The sequence below is a fragment of the Mobula birostris genome, chromosome 8, assembly GCF_030028105.1.
Source record: "Mobula birostris isolate sMobBir1 chromosome 8, sMobBir1.hap1, whole genome shotgun sequence".
NCBI lineage: Eukaryota > Metazoa > Chordata > Chondrichthyes > Myliobatiformes > Myliobatidae > Mobula > Mobula birostris.
Window position 1 is genome coordinate 20,321,968 of NC_092377.1, and position 22,339 is coordinate 20,344,306.

A 22,339-nucleotide genomic window follows, 5' to 3' on the forward strand; every position below is an offset into this window, starting at 1 on the left:
ACCTTCTGGATCAGTTCCCTTATTTGGGACCTTACTGAAAGTCTTCTGAAAATCCAAATGCACTACATCTACTGCCTCCCCCCACTCAATTAGCTGTACTCTTACGTCCTCAGAGACTGTACATAGGTCTGAGGTGTGGTACTGTGCAAAAGCCTTGGGCACATAACTATAGCTAGGGTGCCTGAGAATTTTGCACAGACTGTTTCTGCCAACATGGAGTGGAGATCGGGTTTGTAAATCTGGCGGCAGCAAAGGATGTTGGGAATGGCGAGGGTGGAGCGCTGCAGGAGGGTGTGGGGCATCTGGCAGAGAAGGGGTGCCAGGAATGCGGCTGGTGTGGCTGCAGACACACCCAGAACTGAGACATCAGGCAAAGTATTTTGATTCCAAACAACTGATTTATTGAACATTACAGAACGTCTCTCTGGTGCTTCCTGCTCCCTCCCCTCTCCCTTTCCCTTTCCCAACCATGATTCCCCTCTCCCTGCCCCCTTTCCACTCTCAGTCCACAATAGAGACCCATAAGAGAAATCAGGTTATCATCACTCTCACATGTCATGAAATTTGTTTTATTTTTAGCGGCAGCAATACAGTGCAATACATAAAGTTACTATAGTACTGTGTAAAAGTCTTAGGTACCCTAGCTATATATATATGTGCCTAAGACTTTTGCACAGCACTGTATATTGTTCAGTTGTTACTACACTGAGGTGATCACATTGTGCACCAGGCATTGAAAATGGAAGTCGGGCTCTATTTATGCTATGTAGTTACCAGCCTCTAAAGATTTAGTTTGTGTTGTTTGGCAATTACAAGATGCCTTGATCCACCAAACAAATACAAAACAACTTCTAATTCAGCCTTCGGGATGTTCAGCTTTTACTGTTGTCTGGTGAAGAGAAACACAGAGAATCATGGCCTCGGGGACATATCGTCAATCGGTGGCTTCTTTTTCTGAAACTCTACCCATTACAGTGAATATAGAACAGTAAAGCACAGCACACTCCCCTTTGGTCCGTGTTGTACCAGCTTTTCCACGATCCATCTAACCATTCTCTCTTACATAGCCCGTAGTCCCCCATTTTACTTTCATCACGTGTCTTTTAAATATCTCTAACGCATCATAGAACCATAGAACCATAGAAACTACAGCACAGAAACAGGCCCTTTGGCCCTTCTTGGCTGTGCCGAACCATTTTCTGCCTAGTCCCACTGACCTGCACACGGACCATATCCCTCCATACACCTCCCATCCATGCATCAGCCCCGAGCATCACTTCGGCAGTTCATGCCATGCACTTAGCGCTCTGTGTAAAAAAAAACATCTCCCCTAAACCTTCCTCCACTCATTCATTAGTTCCATATTCCCCTTTCAGGGCAAATTGGTTTTAACATGAGATTTGTGCCTTGCCAAACACTGAAGTTGTTGGTTACTAATATGAAGTAATCATGAGCCATTTAACAAAAGGTTTGAATGGACGTCCCAGTTCAGTGAGAACATGATTCATCATGTTGGTATCTATTGATGTGTCCCATATGAACTTTCTTGGAAAGAGGTTTTCCTGAGGGTCTGCAGCAACTTTACCAAAAGGTAACACCAAACAGAATTGTATATCAAATGGATCCAGTTTAGAGGAAATCAGATTTTGCTGCATTTATGTAAAGGTCTTTCATTTGAAGATCTGACTTGGCCAGATTGCTCTAATCCACATCTCTGCTATTTTTAAGACTTAAAATTATTTAAATTCAGTTGTTTTCCTTTAAAAGAAAAGCAAAATCTAAATATCACAATTTGTAATATTTGAGGGGGCACGAAATGGCAGGAGAGGTTAATAGAAACAATACCACAATGGTGCAGCAGGTGGCACTCTAGGCCAGTAGGGCTACAGCGTAATGTGGAATAAGGCCTTAATCTGCGTCAAGTTATCTCCTGCCTGATTTACAACGCTTGAGATTTGAGCCCGAAATGGAGAAATTCCATTCCTTCAACCTAGGCACTTCTCACCTCAATGAATAATTGATTGCAATGTATTGTCCTTGACAAGGCAGTAAGAACCAGTCAGCCAGGAGGATTATCTCTCTAACACAAAGGCATGTGGAAGCCTCTTGATTTGGGGTGGTGACAGGCGCTGTCCACACCGGGGAATTGTGCTGAGCAGAAAGTGACATTGATTAATTTCTCTGTGATGTGCTCCTCGTTTAAAGCATTTGGCCCGTCGTGTTCCCTCAGACATTCTGTCTGAGTGCAATCAATAATGCAGCCGCTTTCTGCGATGCCGCAGCCTGGCCCAGAGGCACTGCGATAATTGTTCAGTGAGGAGCCAGGCCTCCCTTTTCAATTACATCAGTGAGCCTCTGAAAGCTAGGTGGGACAGCAAAGGAGGGTCATGTAGAGGATTCTCCCTCCAGGTCTGCGTTGCTGGAATTCTCCCTGGAACTGATACCAATGGAAGCAATGGAAACGAATCATGCACTGCGTGAAAGGATCTGAAAATTCACAATTGCCTGATATGTTCAAGGGGGTGTGCCGTATGTGTGTGTCACACACCTTGTATTTTCCAAGTTTCGTACCTTGGAAACATTGGGAGCAACCATCCCATCTTATAAGGCTGTCTTAGTGATAGGGATGCTTACCGTATGTCATTGGTCAAAGGACATTCAGGCACTAAGGACACGCACTGGGTAAAGCAGGAAATTCCCATATAACATTCTTTTTATCCAATTACAGAGCAATCTTTCCTCCTCACCACCAGGGACAACATCTCAATGATACCACATTTCATTACAGGGGAAACAAAGATCAGCTTGTCACGTGACTTCATGCTTCCATAGTGAAGGGGAATCTCTGCTCCCACATCTTCAAAGAAACTCAATTAATTTTGGACAGAATACATGTAAAAGGATTAACACACACCAAATCCCAATGGTGTCCTGATGGGCTGGAACATTGACTGTTTACTCCTCTCCATAGACGCTGTCTGACCTTCTGAGTACCTCCAGCATTTTGTGTGTGTTCCTTTGGATTTCCAGCATCTGCTGAATCTCAACTGTTTATTTAAAAGGTTTAGTATCCTAGATGGTGGGAGATAATCTTTAAGCTCCAACTATGACGATGACAACCGGCTTTATTGTTCCTTATCGTTCTCACCTTTACCTGACCTTGTGTGTGGAAAGTGAAGAGTTTCATCCACTTGAATAAAAAGTAGTCTCTATTGTTTGTCCCAGCTGAATTGTCTCAGAAGTCTGTGGCATGGCTTTTGAGTTTTATACAAGAACTTTGTCAATATCAAAGCCTTGGAAATGGAAACGCCATTCCAGGCAACCTCCAGGCTTGACTTTCCAGCAAACTGGAGGCATTTCCCAGGCTAACCTTGTTACTACTGGCCACGTGTGCATTGATGCTGAGCGCTTATAATACGCAACAGCTTGCTTGTGGCTTCCTGTCAAAAGTGTTCCATCTGCACACTCACGTTGCGTATTTGTTGCTTTTTCAGTCCTGAGGTTTGATTTTCCATGGCCGTTTTTCACCTTCCAACTGGGTGTGAGCTCGATATACAATTTGCTTGTGAAGGGTAACGGCTGGGATCTGGGTGCTGGTATTCGCGGCCTGGAAGATTTTGATTGATAGGAGAAGCCATGAAGGAGCCATAGATTTATACAAGACCTTTGTCACTTTGACACTTGGCAGAAACTGGTTTGAGCAATTTGTACAGGGTGAAAAATGACAAATAGTCAAACACACGAGGCAGTCATTGAATAAATATCCTGTTAATATTAACCCTGAGCACATATCCAATTTCTTGTTATTCTCATAAAATTTGATGATGCATCGTGCACACTTGGAGTTTGCCTTGAGGAATGCACCCTCACTCATCTTCCTCATTCACCTCAGTCCCATTCTGCAGTGGTTCGTGCTCCTCCTCTGTCTTAGCACATCTGCTAGGCTTCTCATTTTCCCACTTGGCAAAGCCCCTACTCTTCCCACCTTTCGACTTCATTTTTGGGAAGGTGTGTGACCCTGAGTCGGCGCCAGCCCACCCACTTTCCTGCCACAGGGGCTCTGTCTGTGTGGCCTGGCTGGCGGTGGCCCTCTGTAAGCGCACCGAGATCTTCTGAGCTGAGCCAGTCATTAGGGTGATGGAGCGGCCATCAATGGCCTGGTTACTGGTGCTCTGGGGGAAGTTGAACATAGCTCCATCTTGAACTGCAGGGGGAGAGAATGAAAAAAAAACTGATTTCAAATTGCGAGGGAGGACTCCTCAAAAACAAGCTGTACAATCAAAGATTAAGCATAGAACCGGATTCAGAACATCAAAAGGCAGGAAAAGCCAAGGAATTTATTTAGCCCAAGCTCAAGGATATAAGATCAAAATGAGAAACAATGTTAGGCTTTTAATAACCTTGCACAGACAAGCACAACTTCTCCTTTTCAGTGAACATATGAACCATCTTTCAACAAATACTGAGATTCCTGCCTCAATTGAAGGATTCATTCACAGAATAGCTCAGCAACAGAGATGAAAGAAGACCCTGTAAGCACTGATTAGCATGCAGTAAACCGTAATACTGAGGTAGGGCAACCATTTCATAAAGTAAAGCTAGTTTCTAAAAAGATTTACTTCTCAGCAGCAATTTTTGAAGATATCACTGCCAATACAATTATACAAATTTATATTTAGCAGAGGCCCAAAGATCCTGTTCTCTGATGCCAATTGGTTGTGTTCTGATGTCAAGTGGTTGCATCGTTCTGCACTACAGTTTCAACAGCTAACTGAGGGCCACTCAGCTTCACGTGGGTAACCGGCCGTTAAGTAGAAACTGGAGTGTGCGTCAGCAATACTTACAAATACACAGTGTTTTTATATGAGATTCCTTTATTCTCATATACAGCAGGGAGAAAATTCATTTTGTTACTCAAGTGAAGTTCACAAAACTTGGTGCAAGCACAAAATTCTGATCCTATCATTTCCAAGATGTTGAAAAAAGTTTTGGGAAATGTCTTGGAACTAATAGAATCAGAATTAGGTTTATTATCACTGAAATATATTGTGAAATAGAGGGTGTCCTTTTAGAAATGAGAGAAAGAGGAATTTCTTTAGCCAGACAGTGGTGAATCTGTGGAATTCAGTCCGACTGGCAGCTGTGGAGGCCAAGTCTTTGGGTATGCTTACGTTAAGTGGTTGATAATTTTTTGATTAGTCAGGGTATCAGTCAGGGACTCTCTGACAGTGGTGTCTGAAAAGAGGATGCTGTTCAAGTTGCATGCCATCTTGGACAATGTCTCCCATCCACTACATAATGTACTGGGTGGGCACAGGAGTACATTCAGCCAGAGACTCATTCCACCGAGATGCAACACAGAGCGTCATAGGAAGCCATTCCTGCCTGTGGCCATCAAACTTTACAACTCCTCCCTTGGAGGGTCAGACACCTGAGCCAATAGGATCGTCCTGAACTTACTTCCTGGCTTAATTTATATATTACTATTTAACTATTTATGGCTTTATTACTATTTAATTATTTATTGTGCAACTGTAACAAAAACCAATTTCCCCCGGGATCAATAAAATCTGACTATGACTATGTATGAAAGGTAATGGGGAGAAGGCATCTGAGAGGGCAATGGTTCAGTCATGATGAAATGGCAGAAAAGACTGGATGGGCCAAATGGCCTAATTCGGCACCTATATCTTATTGTCTAAGTGTGGTCTGACCAATGCCTTATAAAGCCTCCTTGTTTTTTATATTTCAGTCCTCTGGAAATGAATGCGAACCCTTCAACACCTTTGGATATATCCAGTAATACAATGGCCTCATTAGCGGGGATTTTTAACAGTTACGCTTGCATTTCCTGCTGCAGCTTCAGCAGGGGACACATCAGCCCCACGGGGAGAGAGCACAGCAACTGATGTTCTCACTGTTGCTAGAGCAGGCATGTAACAGACCACCCACCCAGTCAAAAAAACACAGGCTCACTATATCTGAACAACAAATTGAATGTGTTTCTGGATTGGGGGAAATTAAGGAAATTTTCTCCTTTTAAATAATATACAGAGTTATCAATCTGGCTCAGGCATTTGCATTCGCACCCCCCCCCCCCGCCACTTCTGGTGATGCAGGAGGTTGTTCCATCCATGAAATTTATGCTAGCTCTCAGAACAATCCCCTGCCCCCTTCTGCCCAATCATCTATTCTCTCTTTCATTTTATTTTTATTTAGAGATACAGAGTGGTAGGCCCTTCTGCCCCTTGAGCGACTGGCAGCCCCTGACTTTTCCCTAGCCTGATTAGGGGACAATTTACAAGGACCAGTTAACCTACTAAACATTTTATGATGTTGGACATACGAATGACTTTGGAACTGAACTCCAAACATCGATAGCCCAAGCTGTAACAGCGTCGTGCTAATCGCCCTGCTACCGTGTTGTTCTTACATAATCATCCGTCCCCTTGCGCCGCCCCACCCTCCCCCCGAGTTTCCCGCCACTCACCTACACCAGGGGTGATCCACAATAACTAATGATCTTATAGGAGGAAACCAGAGCACCCAGTGGAAGCACTCACATTACAGGGAGAACATGTGAACTCCACATAGACAGCACAGAGGATCAGGATGGAATCCGAGCCAGGTTTATTATGGCTGTCTAACACGAGGTGAAATTTGCTGCCTTGTGGCAGCAGAACAACATAAGCTGTAATTTGCTGGGGCGGCCGGCACTACACTGATTGGCCTAGTCTCAAGCAATTACCAGGCGGCCTACAGAGGAGAAGTCACCACCATAACACAGTGGTGTCAAGAAAACAACCTCTCCGTCAATGTCGCAAAAGCAAAGGAGCTGGTTGTGAGCTACAGGAGGAATGGAGTCAGGCTAATCCCTATTGATTTCAATGGATCTGGGGTTGAGAGGGTGAACAACTTCGAGTTCCTCGGCATACACATCACCGAGGATCTCGTGTGCTCTGTACGTACTGGCTGTGTGGTGAAAAGGCACAACAACACCTCTTTCACCTCAGATGGTTGAAGAGGTTTGTTGTGGCTCACCAAACTCTAAGAACTTTCTTTAGGGGCACGACTGAGATCATCCTGACTGGCTGCATCACTGCCTGGTATGGGAACTGTACTTCCCCCAATCGCAGGACTCTGCAGAGAATGGTGCGGACAGCCCAGCGCATCTGTAGTTGTGAACTTCCCACAGTTCAGGACATTTACAAAGACAGGTGTGTAAAAAGGGCCCAAAGGATCATTGGAGACCCGAGTCACCCCAACCACAAACTGTTCCAGCTGCTACCACCTGGGAAGCGCTACCACAGCATAAAAGCCAGGACCAACAGGCTCCGGGACAGCTTCTTCCACCAGGCAGTCAGACTGATTAACTCATGCTGATGCAACTGTATTTCTATTTTGTATTGATTATCCTGTTGTACATAATATATATTATAAATTAATATAATTGCACATTGTACATTTAGATGGCGACGTAACGTAATGAGTTTTACTCCTCATGTATGTGAAGGTTGTAAGTAATAAAGTCAATTCAATTCAATTCAATACAGCCGCGGTGACCAGCAACTGTAGCTCGAGGCTTTGCAATGAGAATACAAGGCAGCACTTCAGGATCGCAGGTCGCTTCTGACTGTAAATAAGCTGCATAAACATGAGGCAAATAGCACAATAGTGTTATTGTTTTGCACTATTTCTCTCACGGTAAACAGCAGGCAAGCTGTTTGGAATGGATGCAAGTCATTGATGAAGGAGGACATTTTGTTTTACTGTAGGGTGCCTTTGTCGAGTCAACAACAATAACGTCACTGAATGAGAAGCAAGATGATAAAAGGCAGAAGACAAGAAGAAGAATGATAAGAGGGAGAAATTGATAGGACAGGCAGAAGCGTTTTCCCAGGCAGAACTGGCTAAATCTAGGGGGCATTATGCTAGGGCAATTGGAGGGAAGTATTGGGGGGGAGGGGGAACGTCAGAGGGACATTTTTTTCGCCGAGAGTGCTGGGTACAGAATACACTGACAGGGCTGGTGGTAGTGGCAGATACATAGATGACAGAGAAATAGACAGCTATGTAGGAGCAAAGAGTTAGATTGAAGGGTTAGGGTTAAAGGTTGGCACAACATTATGGGCCGAATGACCTGTTCTGTTACTATTATGTTCGAAGAAGCTAATAATTCACATGGAGAGTGAATTGTGGAGCAGGAACTGCTTGGCGAAAGCTGGCCTTGCGGAGGATATGTGATAGCCATGATAAGCCCCTGTATCATTTTCGTAATTAATCTGCTAATGGAAAACCTTACTGGCCTAATATCATTTTTTTAAAAAAACTGAAATGATCTAATTTCCTTGAATTTTAAAGATTGCTTCCTTGGATGGATTTTGGAGCCCATCCAGTCGAGCTGATAGCCAGTTCTGTGATGCTATAGGAAAGAAATGCCCATTGTGGATTAGTCCTCAGGACTAAATTGGTGCTTTAAAATTGAGTTTATTCCAAACAGTGTTAATCCTTTCCGAAAATACGGAAAATGGGCTCAAGAACCCATCAAAGCGAAGGAAAACCATAGGGATGGATAACAACGAGTAGCTCTCAAACGGGAACTTAGAGTATTTCAGTAGCCAAACAGGGAGCATAAGCCATCGCATGCTATAATCTAACCCTGTTTAAACTATAGTTCCATGGCTCTTGTTTTCACTCTATTCGTGGCCTGGATTCCTATGGCAGGTACTTCAGGGATGAATGGGAGATCCGGATGGAATTATGATGAACAATCACTCCAAAATGACTCTGGCGTCTCAGAGTGTTTCAAAGTGACTATACTGTGGGCTGGGGGGGGGCGGTGCGCGTGGACGGCACTTCACTTGCAGTTTTCTACGGGTGCTATTCGTGAAAAGATTAGGAACAGGGAAAAAGAAAGTAACTGGCATTTCTGCAGTGCCTTTCACTTGCCTTTCAATATCCCACAGCACTTTTCAGACCATAAGGTATGTTTGCCGTGATGCAGATGAGGGGAGAGGCAGGGTGCGTGACCAGCAGTGCGAGAATGCTCACACTGTTTCACTGATGGACGTTGGACAAATGTCCTGGGGTAACTTGCCTCTTCCTGTTGCAGCCTTTCATTGTTTCTATTATGGTTATTATCCTATTATGGATTTATTGAGTATGCCTGCAAGAAAATAAATCTCAGGGTTGACTGTGGTGCCATATATAAGTTTGATAATAAATTGACTTTCAATGTTAGAACAATACCCTGAGTAGGCTAGCAGGCTCTCCACTTCAGTCAAGTGTCTGTTGCAGTGACCTTCTAGTGTGGCATCTGGGTCACCGGCCCAGATCTTCGAAATCGGCTCTCTAGAATGGGACTTGAACCTCAACACTTTTGAGTGAAGAGGGGCCCTGCTGCTATTGAGCCATGGCTGACATTTAAACATGGTTTGCTCATCTGTTACTTATAAGTAACTAATATAGTTAATCAGTGACTCAATGGGAACATGATTTTGACTCTCTCCTATATTAATAGTTTCAGTAATATAAATACTGCAGAAGGGGCTCATCACTCATAGTTGGCAGAAAGAAAACTCTGATCTCAAATCACTGCTGCCTTGGGGCGATACCCACACATGAGGAAGGCTCAGGAGAGAACCCCGAGGCAAAAATCTGGAGTTGCTGTCGCTAAGGCAGTCCTACATTGAGTCCAATGCTGACTGGCGGCTCCTGCGACGCTGCTGGTACCGAACTGTATCGGTCTCTGCCGTTCCTTTGGGTTCATCAGATGTGTGGAGAGAAGGAGCCTGCTGCATGGGCAACAGCTTCCTCTTCACATCGTACTGCCCTGACTTGTGTATCACGTAGACAGTTAAGGCACGATATCCATGGGTCAACCCAGGCCAAAGGAAGTCCTCATAAATATAATCACTCTAAACACAAGAATAACTGCTTTTCAATAGCAAGCAGTGACATAGAAACATAGAAAATAGGTGCAGGAGTAGGCCATTCGGCCCTTCGAGCCTGCACCGCCATTTATTATGATCATGGCTGATCATCCAACTCAGAACCCCGCCCCAGCCTTCCCTCCATACCCCCTGACCCCCGTAGCCACAAGGGCCATATCTAACTCCCTCTTAAATATAGCCAATGAACTGGCCTCAACTGTTTCCTGTGGCAGAGAATTCCACAGATTCACCACTCTCTGTGTGAAGAAGTTTTTTCTAATCTCGGTCCTAAAAGGCTTCCCCTTTATCCTCAAACTGTGACCCCTCGTTCTGGACTTCCCCAACATTGGGAACAATCTTCCTGCATCTAGCCTGTCCAATCCCTTTAGGATCTTATACGTTTCAATCAGATCCCCCCTCAATCTTCTAAATTCCAACGAGTACAAGCCCAGTTCATCCAGTCTTTCTTCATATGAAAGTCCTGCCATCCCAGGAATCAATCTGGTGACATGGTTCTTATGTTTCCAAAGGTCACACTTCTAACCGCACCATTTAGCAAAGAGAGGGCATAGTTTCCATTGGGTTGAGGATGAAATGAAGGGATAAATCACAAGGGAGCTCCCCACTAACAAGGTTCCCTTGATCACAGCAGCGGTCCTTACCGTTTCCACAGGACAGGATTGCCGGACTGCTGGGCAGGGAGCCGTGGCTGTGCGAAGGTGGAGAAGGACTCTCTAGAGAAGTGCTCTTTCGCAGTTTCCGACACGCCAACACCAGCAGATCCTTGCATTGCTTATGGCAGTTGACACCACAGTCTGTCAAACAAGGAACAGAAGCGAGACAGTGCAATTAACGCCAGAGCCTCAGCACCCAGTGCCAACGTCTCTCAGTATTTAAAACTTAATGCTCAGATGTTGCCCACAAAATCCCACCACTACTATGTTACTACTATGGAGAATAAAAAATGGTATTAATGTCAAAAAGGTGGTTGAAGGTCAGTATAGACTCATTGAACCTAAGGGCCTGTATCTGTACTGTGCCCTTACTTACAGTCTGAAGCTCAGCTGGGACATCTGCTGACTGTCATATAACCATATAACCATATAACAATTACAGCACGGAAACAGGCCATCTCGACCTTTCTAGTCGGTGCCCAACTCTGACTCTCACCTAGTCCCACCAACCTGCACCCAGCCCATAACCCTCCATTCCTTTCCTGTCCATATATCTATCCAATTTAACTTTAAATGACAACATCGAACCTGCCTCAACCACTTCCGCTGGAAGCTCGTTCCACACAGCTACCACTCTCTGAGTAAAGAAGTTCCCCCTCATGTTACCCCTAAACTTTTGCCCTTTAACTCACAACTCATGTCCTCTTGTTTGAATCTCCCCTACTCTCAATGGAAAAAGCCTATCCATGTCAACCCTATCAATCCGCCTCATAATTTTAAATACTTCTATCAAGTCCCCCCTCAACCTTCTATGCTCCAAAGAATAAAGACCTAACTTGTTCAACCTTTCTCTGTAACTTAGGAGATGAAACCCGGGCAGCATTTTAGTAAATCTCTGTACTCTCTCAATTTTATTGACATCTTTCCTATAATTTGGTGACCAGAACTGTACACAATACTCCAAACTTGGCCTCACCAATGCCTTGTACAATTTCAACATTACATCCCAACTCCTATACTCAATGCTCTGATTTATAAAGGCCAGCATACCAAAAGCTTTCTTCACCACAGACGAAGTCACCTGCTAGTGTATACCCCTTCCCCTGCCAACACTCCACCACCCTGCCTTCTTATTCTGGCATCTGCCCTCTTCCTTTTCAGTCCTAATGAAGGGTCTTGGTCCAAAATGTCAGCTGTTTATTCCTCTCCGTAGATGCTGCCTGATTTACTCAGTTCCTCCATCATTTTGCATGCATTGACAAAGTCGGTGCCTTCTCGCTGAGAGTTTGTGAGGAGTCCACAGTTCAAGTCTTGACTTTGGATGAGGTATATGTGATGTGCAGAGAGCCATCAACAGTGTATTTACATGAATCCCTACCTAAACACATCCGAGACCTGGACGACATACTGCAAGACACTGCAGAAGTACCACAGATGCTGTCTTCTAAATCCATGCATTCACTGTCATACAGGACCGAATCAGGACCTTAGGCTGACCAAGTGCACATAAACCACTGAGTACCTATTATACACTCCAGCATTCTCTCCCATCTCAGCATCTCCAAGCTCTAATCAGGACCAATGGTTGGTCCACAATGTTCATTTGTCTGACGCCAGGCTCTGCAGACACTCGGTCCACTGAGGTCTGTGATGGCACAAGGGTTCAGGAAAGTTCTCAAAGCCCTCTTGAGAATGTGCAACATCTTCACTGATTCACGACAGCGTCTGGCCCACAAATTCAAACTGGAGGAGCATTTGCAAAGGTAGGTAGAACGGTGAATCTCCCTCTTCAGGCACACACAGAAGCCCAGTGCAGACAACAGAGGGAGTACAGCACCTCCCAAAGTACACACTGGCCCATCCCATCTGTGGAAGGGTCCATGGTTACCACCTTAGAAACTAAAAAATTAGGGGACAAGGAAGTCATCCTCAAGACTGGGAGACTGTCCAAGATGGGAAAGGTGCTCAAAATATCCTCTGCTGCTTTAACAACATCACCGCATCCCCTTTAGTCTCCACAGGGAAAGTTAAAAACCCATTGTGGCTACTGCAGAAGCAAATTGGCCTCTTTGCCTGATTTTATCGGACTGTCGATGTTACTGCCTTCTGGGCCCTGCTTTACAAGGCCCCAGACCCCTCAGCTGCATATCCCTAAAACTTCCTCTGCCAACATTAATACAATAGCCATCTGAAAAAAAAGAGAGAGTTCTTATTTACCTTTACACTTGTGTCCCTGTTTGATTATACCCCAGAGCTGCAAAGAGAGCAGAAGAATGTTAGTGAGTTGGTAGGGAACCGGAAGGAAGGTGAAGTAATGAAAGAGGAAGGAGCCGTGGCCTGCAGCAACACAAACAGGATGGAGCTGCTCACAACACCCTTCCTGACACATGGAGATGGGAATCGTTGTTTCAGGCCTGCGCTGTCCACTCCATTGCTCGCTAACTTCTCTCAGAATGGGGCGACATTTATCTGTGAAGCGTTAACGGCATTTAAAAGAAACCTGGCAGATGAACCACATCAGGCTGGGAGTGATGGGGTGACATGGCGGGGTCACGATTAACACCCTAATCTGCTTCATTGCAGCCGCTTCCATTGACCACGATTACTGTTTACTTCTCTCCGGCAGTGGAGCGAAAGCTTAAGGAGGGGTGTGAAGCTGGGACGAAACAAAGCAAATAGTGTTGTGGGAGATGTAAAATCAGATGCAGGGAACGCCACAGCCAAGGCTAAAGGCAGCCAGCTTCGACTGGCAGGGAGCCAAGTGTCAGAGACCAGCACAGACAAGTCATCTCCGTCTCAAAGCTTTGTAATCTCATTTTTTGAGGTGCAGTGTGGAATAGGCCCTTCTGGCCCTCCGAGCCACACCACCCAGCAACTCCCCTCCTCCCCTCCAATTTAACCCTAGCCTAGTCACACGACAACTCACAATGACCAATTAACCTGCCAACGACACGTCTCTGAACTCTGGGAGGAGACTGGAGTACCTGGAGGAAACGCACGCGGTCACAAGGAGAAACTCCGTACAGACGATGGCGGGAATTGAACCTGGGTGCCCGGTAATGTAAGGTGTTGTGCTAACCACTATGCTATCGTGTAATGTAGCAGAATATGAAATTGTCCCAGAGTGACAGAATGAGGATCAACTGATCTCCCTCCACAAATGGTTTTTGATCGCAGCTTTTCAGAAGCAGCAGGCTTGAAGGAATCCCTGGCAAGATGTGTATAGAAACTTCTTTCCTTTGAGGGTAGTGAATCTTTGTAACTCTCAGGGGAAGAGGGTTTCAAAGATTCCAAAGATCATAGTTGAATGGTAAGATTGGACAGTTATGGGCATGGGACCATGGCGACAGTTGTGGGCTGCCCAGAATTCAAGCGAACCATTTCACTGTCTGTTTCAATGTACATGTGACAAATAAAGCTAATCTTAAAATTTTATGGCGGAAGGCGAGCGAGTGTTCAGCGCCGTCTACCAGCCTCTTGCTTGCTGTTGCCAGAGTAAGGTGTCTGTGTGTGACGGTCTCTCTCTCCCTTTCCCTCGTTGCCCCAAAGGAAGGTCCTTGCATTCGAGTGATCTCTCTCTCCCTCGATGCTCTCAGTGGATGAAGCCGGAGCAAGGTTTAATCGACGGGGATTGTAGATTTGGACTCTAATTCAGGATTATGATGTGTCCTAGTTTCCAGTTAAAGTTCTGGTCGCTCTTTCTTGTCTCTGCTTTGGGTGATTTTTCAATTGGGACAGCCTGCAGATAACGAACACTGAGCTGAACTGTACAGAAATATGTTTTTTGATTTTGTGTTTTATATTCTGTGTTTTTGCTCATTTTTCTGTTGCTGTTTGCATGATTTTCTTATTTTTTTTGCATGTGGGGGACAGGGAGTTTGAAGTTCAATGGTTTTCCTTGAACAGTTTGGGTCCATGGTTCATTGTTCCATGACTGCCTGTGGAGAAGATGAATTTCAGGCTTGTATACTGCAGACATACAATGATAATAAATGGCTTTTGAATGTCTTTGAATAGATAAGTATTTGAAAGATCGAGAAATTGAGGACCATGTAGAAGTGGCAGAAAGAGAAGTTGAGGCCAGCAAAGGCTAGCTAAGCCAGGGGTCACCAACCTTTTTTGCACCACGGACCAGTTTAATATTGACAATATTCTTGTGGACCAGCCAACCGGGGGGTGGGGGGGGGGTGGTGTTCAAGTATTGTTAAACTCACCTCAACATGTCTTTTTCAGTTAGGGTTGCCAACTTTCTCACTCCCAAACAAGGGACAAAAGTAGCAGTCAAATCCCGGGACACTTGTGTTTACCCCAGGAAAGACTACCGTGACCATGAAGCCTTGCGCAGGCACCCGTGTGCGCATGCGTGAGTGACGTGTGCATATATGACGATTTTTTCCACAAATCAGTTTTGGCCTAATCTTCCCGACTATACTGTATATACATTACTTCTACTTTATATAGGCTGTGTATTTATCATATCACTCCTGCTTTTACTGTATGTTACTGTTATTTTAGGTTTTATTTGTTATTTGGTATGATTTGGTTGGTTATTTTTTGGGTCTAGGAACTCTCAAAAATTTTTCCCATAAAAATTAATGGTAATTCCTTCTTCGCTTTACGCCATTTCGGCACGAAAGGTTTCATAGGAACGCTCAACCTTAGCGGGGGGAATACGGGACAAGGGCGGACCCGTATGGGACAAACTAATTTAGCCCGATATACGGGATGTCCCAGCAAATACGGGACAGTTGGCAACGCTATGTTCAAGTTCAACAGTGCGTGACAGGGAATGAAGGAAGGTGCAGCTGACTCATATTGTTTCTTCACGGCCTGGTAGCACATGCTTTGCAGCCCGGTGGTTGGGGACCACTGAGCTAAGCTATTGAAAGGGAGGGCAGGTTTGAAAGGCCTTTTGGCCAACTTCTGCCCTTTTGTTCATTGTTTCACATCCTCTAGCATGGGCTGCTTAATTCTTGCCCTCTAGTGTCACTTACTAGCTTTGGACAATCCAGAACAACCTGTTTCCATGGAGGAGGTTCAGTGATGAGAATGTTCAGCACATGGGGCAAGGAATTAGAATGAATGACTAACTTCATGAAATTCCTGATCTAAATCACACTGGTGGCCACAGAGGGGTGTGCGCCATGTAAGCCTATCACTTCCTGATTGCAAACTCAAGAGGAAACAATACCATCAGGAGTGTCCCACACGGGCTCTGGGATTCCATTCAGAGCAGTGCCATGTCCAGTATTCTGTATTAATCTTTGGGGCACCTACTTCGAGATTAGGGTGGCATGGTGGAGATACGTCCCTATCAAAGGAGGTGTAAGGTGCTCCTACCCTCCGCTAGCCTGTGGGACACCCTTGGGCAATGTGAAGCACACCACCACCCCCCCTCCCACACAACCAAGGTCACATGGATCCATGGGAGCAAGTGGTGGATGGCTGTATGAGCAGCTAGTGCATATCACATGTCCTACTTATGTGACCACTGACACCAGACAGACAATCTCTGAAGCGTATTGATAATGGCTGTGGTCACCCGTCTTGTAAAGACACTGCCCAGAAGAAGGCAATGGCATGCCACTTCTGTAGAAGAATTTGCCAAGAACAATCATGGTCATGGGACCATAATGGCCCACATCGTATGACATGGCATGTAATGATGATGATGATGTAGAGATTGGTAGTGCGTTCTCTCGTGTCAAGTATGATGCTCTCTTAAGATGTTGTCTATTGATGGGTCCTCAGGTGGATGTAGAGGCCACTCCAGGATACACATATTCCTGTGAACTCCCTTACTGGAGAACACTTCTGTATCGGTTTTTTTAATATGGGTATGTGGCCAAGTAGTTAAGGCATTGGACTAGCGAACTGAAGGTCGTGAGTTCGAGCCCCAGATGAGGGAACGTGTTGTGTCCTTGAGCAAGGCACTTAATCACACATTGCTCTGCAACGACACTGGTGCCAAGCTGTATGGGTCCTAATGCCCTTCCCTTGGACAACATTGGTGTCGTGGAGAAGGGAGACTTGCAGCATGGGCAACTGCTGGTCTTCCATACAACCTTACCCAGGCCTGCCCCTGGAGAGTGAAGACTTTCCAGGCGCAGATCCATGGTCTCGCAAGACTAACGGATGCCTTAAAAATGTGGGTAGGCTGAAGCACAAGCAACCGCTTTGACAGACCGATCAGGGTCCCGTGGCATGGAATGCAAGATGACCGGGGGACCATCACTGCTGCAGCTTCCCTCCAATCTCACTGCGTCATCATCTTCTGCCAGCTCCACCACTGAGGGCTTGCTCAGATCATTCTTTGTCTGGAACCTCTCCCTTACCACCATGGGTGACCCCTGCAGGAACTAAGTGCCAAATGGCTAAACTCCAGACGACATCGCTCACAGTATCTCAGGAACTCTCAAGCCTCTCCTCCATGACAAGATGATGATCCTCAAAGAAGCATTAGATTTCTCCAATTGCACAGTCAGGACTTCTAAAGTCTTTTGTAATATTCTCCAGTACAATTAAACTTTGGTAGAACAAAGCATTGCACAGAGAAAGAGAACATTTAGTACAAAAGTCTGTTGATTAACAATATTTATCACTTGAATCAATGCTTTGATTCTATGACAGGTTGGAATATCATGTTGGTAAAATAGCTAATGAGTTAGATCTATGTGATATTTCTAGCAGGTATTTAAGAATGACCTCGTACACTATGTATGAGCCACAGATCAGAAATATTGTTGATGCTCTGATCAAATCGATACACACTCAGTGGCCTCTTTAATAGGTACACCTGCACCCGTTCTCGTTAATGCAAACATCCAATCAGCCAATCATGTGGTAACAACTGAATGCATAAAAGCATGTAGACATGGTCAAGAGGTTCAGTCATTGTTCAGACCAAACATCAGAATGGGGAAGAAATGTGGTTTAAGTGACCTTGACTGTGGAATGATTGTTAATACCAAATGGGGTGGTTTGAGTATCTCAGAAACTGCTGATCTCCTGGGATTTTCATGCTCAACTGTGGAGTTTACAGGGATTGGTGTGAAAAGTGTTAAATATCCAGTGAGCGGTAGTTCTGTGGGAGGAAGTACCTTGTTAATGAGAGAGGTCAGAGGAGAATGGCCAAACAGGTTCAAGCTGACAGGAAAGCGACAGTAACTCAAATAACCACACATTACAACAGTGGTGTGCAGAAGAGCATCTCTGAATTCACAACACTTCGAAACCTGAAATGATGGGCAACAGCAGCAAAAGACTACTAAAGTACACTTAGTGTATTCGGTACAGGAGGCCAAGTGGCTAAAGGGAAGAGAAAGGTAGTGGATTTATCTAGCTGGGGAGTTCTCACATACATATATAGTGTACTGCTACTCTCTGGTTTTGCCCAGTGTTGTGTCCAGGCATTTAGACACGGTCAGCCAGGGATTTAGCAAAACTTTAGTGTGAACTTATGATGATTTAGAATTTCCAAGGGAAGATGTCTAGACTGAAGCACATTAGAGAAAGCTCAGGGAGAATCACTGCAAAACCATCATTTCAGTAGATGTACTTACAAATCCTGCACAGTGCTCACAGAAAGTGGGTTTGAGGTATGTCATCTCTTGAAAATTGTGAATAAAGCCTGGTCCCATTTTGCACTGGAGCTGTGATTTAGCCCTCAGGAAATAGGCCATCATTTCATCTTTACTGATTCGCCCATCCCTGTCAAAGAAAAGGGGGAACAAAGACTTAATTATCGTACAAATGCACAATCATCTACATATATAACTTAGCCTGACATAACATTGAACTGTTCTAACCCAGAGGAGGAGATGAAGATGAATTTTCTTCACCAGAATGTGGTGAATCTGTGGAACTAATTGCCATAGATAGCTGTAGAGGCCACATCATTGGGTATATTTAAAGTGGAGATTGCTAGGTTGGTGAATAGAGAGGTAGAGAGGAGGTTGCCTGGAAGAGATCAGCTCAGTTATGAGGAATGACTTCACATTTAAGTGTCTGGATGAGCATTTGAAACAGCAGAACATACCAGAAGACACAGGAGAAGAATTAGGCCATTTGGCACATCATGTCTGCTCCACCATTTCATCATACTGATCGATTTCCCCCTCAGCCCCAATCTCCTGCATTCTCACGGCATCTCTTTATGCCCTGACTAATCAAGAATCTATCATCCTCCGCCTTAAATATACCCAATGGTTGGCCTCCACAGCCACCAGTGGCAATGAGTTACGCAGATTCACCACCCTTTGGCTGAAGGAAATGGACTGAGTGCTGGAAAGAGGGATAGGTTTAAATGTTTAGCCTGGTCATGATGAGCTGAAGGGCCTGATACAGTGCTTCATGCCTCTATTCTGCTGTATTTATGAAGTGGGCCACCAAGATTCTTTGGAATTCATTGATTCTACTTGGGAGCTACTCTGTTGTATGCCCCAAGGTCACAACTTAATGGACTCACCTCACCTTATGCTGAAAGCCAAGTGCTAGAATGTTCCTTAGGTTCTCAGTCTCCTGATATCCCTTAGTTATCTGTATCCATTGATTATTCAACACCACCGGTCACACTGTTTACAATGCTGCCTATCTTTGCATCAGCAGCAAACATGGATAGGGAGATTTCTAGCCCAAAACACCCCCAAAAAGCCTCAACAGTCGTACCCAACTTTAACAGTGATATCAGTATGGAGTAGCCATAGAGTCATAGAAAAGTACAGCACCGAAACAGGCCCTTTGGTCCATCTATTCCATGCTAAAAATGTTTAAACTGCCTACTCTCACACACCTCTACATCCATGTACCTATCCACACTTCTCTTAAACATTGAAATCGAGCTCGCATGCACCACTTGTGCTGGCAGCTCATTCCACACTCTTACGACCTTCTGAGTGAAGAAATTTCCCCACATGTGCCCCTTAAACTTCGCACCTTTCACCCTTAACCCATGACCTCTGGTTGTATTCCCACCCGACCTCAGTGGAAAAAGCCTGCTTGCATTAACCCTATCTATAGCAGGGATGCTGATCTTCTGCTACTTTAGTGTCGAATAGGATCGGGGGGAAAAGGAGCTCAACAACATTTACTTAAAAAGGCATTTTATCAACACCAACTCTTTCTCATAACACAAGAACATGATTTTATAAAAATTCTTGAACGGGTTGATGGACTGGTAGTAGAGCTAGATAATGCCACTCCTTACACTCCCCCAGAATCTTCAACCATACTTTTCCTTTTGGTGGGATAATATTCAAATTTGCTGATTACACCACTGTTGTGGGCCAAATCAAAGGTGGTGTATTTGAATCAGCATACAGGAGGGAAATTGAAAGTTTGGCTGAGTTGGGTCATAACAACAACCTCTCTCCCAATGTCAGAAAGATCAAAGAACTAAATTATAGACTTCAGGAGAGGAAAACCAGAGGTCCATGCGCCAGTCCTCATCGGAAGATCGGCAGTGAAGAGGGTTAGAAATTTTAAATTTCTGCATGTTACTATTTCAGGGGACCTATCCTGGACCCAGCACTTAAGTACAATTATGAAGAAAAGCACGGCAGCACCCCAACTTCCCCTGGAGTCTACAGAGATTCGGCACGACACCTAAAACTTCAACAAACTTTTAAAGATGTGTAGTGGAGGGTCTATTGACAGCAGCATCACAGCCTGGTATGGGAACACCAATACCTTTGAATGGAAAATCCTCCAAAAGATAGTGGATTTGGCTCAATACATCATGGGTAAAGCCCTCCCAACAATTGAGCACATCTACATGAAACACTACAGGAAAGCAGCATCCGTCATCAGAGATTCCCAACAGCCAGGCCATGCTCTTTTCTCGCGGCTGTCATCAGGTAGAAGGTACAAGAGCTTCAGTATCACGAAGTTCAGGAACAGTTACTACCCCTCAACTATCAGGCTCTTGAACAAAAAGGAATAAGCTACACTCATTTGCCCTTCCATTCAGATGTTTCCACAACCAATGATTTACTTTAAGGACTCTTTATCTTGTTATTTCACATTCTCGTTATTTATTGTTATTTATTTATATTTGCATTTGCACCATTTACCGTCTTCTGCACTCTGGTGACTTTTCATTGATCCTGTTAGAGTTACTATTCTATAGGCTTGTTGAGTTAATTAATCTCAAGGTTGTATATGGAGACATATATGTATTTTGATAATAAAATTTACTTTGAACTTTGAATTTGAAGTTCAACGCAACAGTGAGATCAAATAATAAAGTATTTTGCTTCTCACCTCCTGCAACTGGTAACAATCATATGGCCCCTGAATAATCCTAAATGCAGAAAAAAACGTAAACATAGCTCATGAGGTTTAGTGGGGCACTGGGTCCATGGGAAGAATCTTTCTCTCTATTTGTTTACAAGCAAAGCATCACATGTATGTCATACTGTTAACAGAAATAGCACACAGTTGCTCTCTATAAGATTGAATGTCCCAGGGTATCAACAAGCCTGGGGAAGAAATTGCAGTTGTTTGAATCATGATATTCCAAGGCTCGCTAGCAATGTTCCAAGAGCCTTAGAAAATTATACTCAGTTATCCAGAAAAGAGGAAAGAAATGTTCAGGCAATTACTCCATAAGAATTGAGGCCTTTACTGAAATTTGTCAGAAGTTGTCTGATTTAGCTACCAGAGCAACACAAACAAAATACCGAAGGAACTCAGCAGGCCAGGTGATTGTGACTGAGCTATCAGATGGCCAAAGAATCAGGAAGGACAGATCATGTGTAAGTCATCTGGCTGATGTCATCATCGTGGTCAATCCTGGAATGTCTATGGGTATCGTCTGCACAGATTTCCAGAAAGCATTTGTTAAGTTGTCGCATAGGATTATACAAAAATGAAAATTAGATTAAAAACTTCTGATTATGGAGCTGTTTAGGCTGGGTGGCAGGTTGGAGATACGTCTCTACCAAAGGAGATGGAAGATACTTCTTCCCTCCACTAGCCTACAAGTCACCCTTGGGCAAAGTGTACCACCTTCTTAGGGTCACGTGAAGCCATGGGATGAGGTGGTGGATGGTCATATGAGCAGCTGGTGCATATCACAAGTCCTGGTTATGTGATCACTGACACCAGGCAGACAATCTCTGAAGACTATTGATAATGGCTGGGGTTACCAGTCTTGTAAAGACACTGCCCGGAAGAAGGCAACGGCAAACCACTTCTGTAGAAAAATTTGCCAAGAACAGTCATGATCAAGGAAAGACCATGAATGCCCACGTCATACAACATGGCACATAATGATGATGAATGTTCAGAAGGTAGCATACAGAGAATACAGATAAATGTTCACTTGATTGATGGGATGTAACAAGTCAGGTTTCCTCAGGGATCTAGACTGAATCCTCAGTTTTACCCTTTCATGTTAATGACTTAGACATCCACATAAGCAAATCTGCAAATGACACAAAACTGGGAGCATAATGTGCAACATAGTCAAAAGAAGCAGTCATAATTATGGATGAAACAAAAATGGAGGGCTATGACAGAAGAAAATGTTAGATGATCTTGGAGTAGCTTAAAATGACAGCACAACATCAAAGGCCGAAGGGCCTGTAATGTTCTGTAATGTTCTATGTTCTATTTCTGCAAAATGTGAGACCTTTGGGTTTAAGAAGGATTAATCAAAATGGTGAGAGAAGAAGTAAATGGTATCCATGCATAATAATCCCTGAACGTTGGTGCACAGCAAAGCAAGATAAT

General features: G+C 44.4%; 1 protein-coding gene across 1 annotated transcript in view; it reads right to left on the minus strand.

Annotated features, from left to right (window-relative positions):
- Positions 1 to 555: 555 nt before the first annotated feature.
- The window catches only part of rasgrp3 (RAS guanyl releasing protein 3 (calcium and DAG-regulated)), a 161,122-nt gene continuing 139,338 nt past the window's right edge, over positions 556 to 22,339 (minus strand). Inside the window, exons 13-16 of the mRNA XM_072264870.1 lie at positions 18,169 to 18,316; positions 12,824 to 12,860; positions 10,595 to 10,747; positions 556 to 4,204 (exon numbers count right to left, since the gene is read on the minus strand). Of these exons, the coding sequence (XP_072120971.1) occupies positions 3,867 to 4,204; positions 10,595 to 10,747; positions 12,824 to 12,860; positions 18,169 to 18,316 (676 nt within the window). The 3' untranslated portion in view covers positions 556 to 3,866. The remainder of the gene's footprint in view (positions 4,205 to 10,594; positions 10,748 to 12,823; positions 12,861 to 18,168; positions 18,317 to 22,339) is intronic.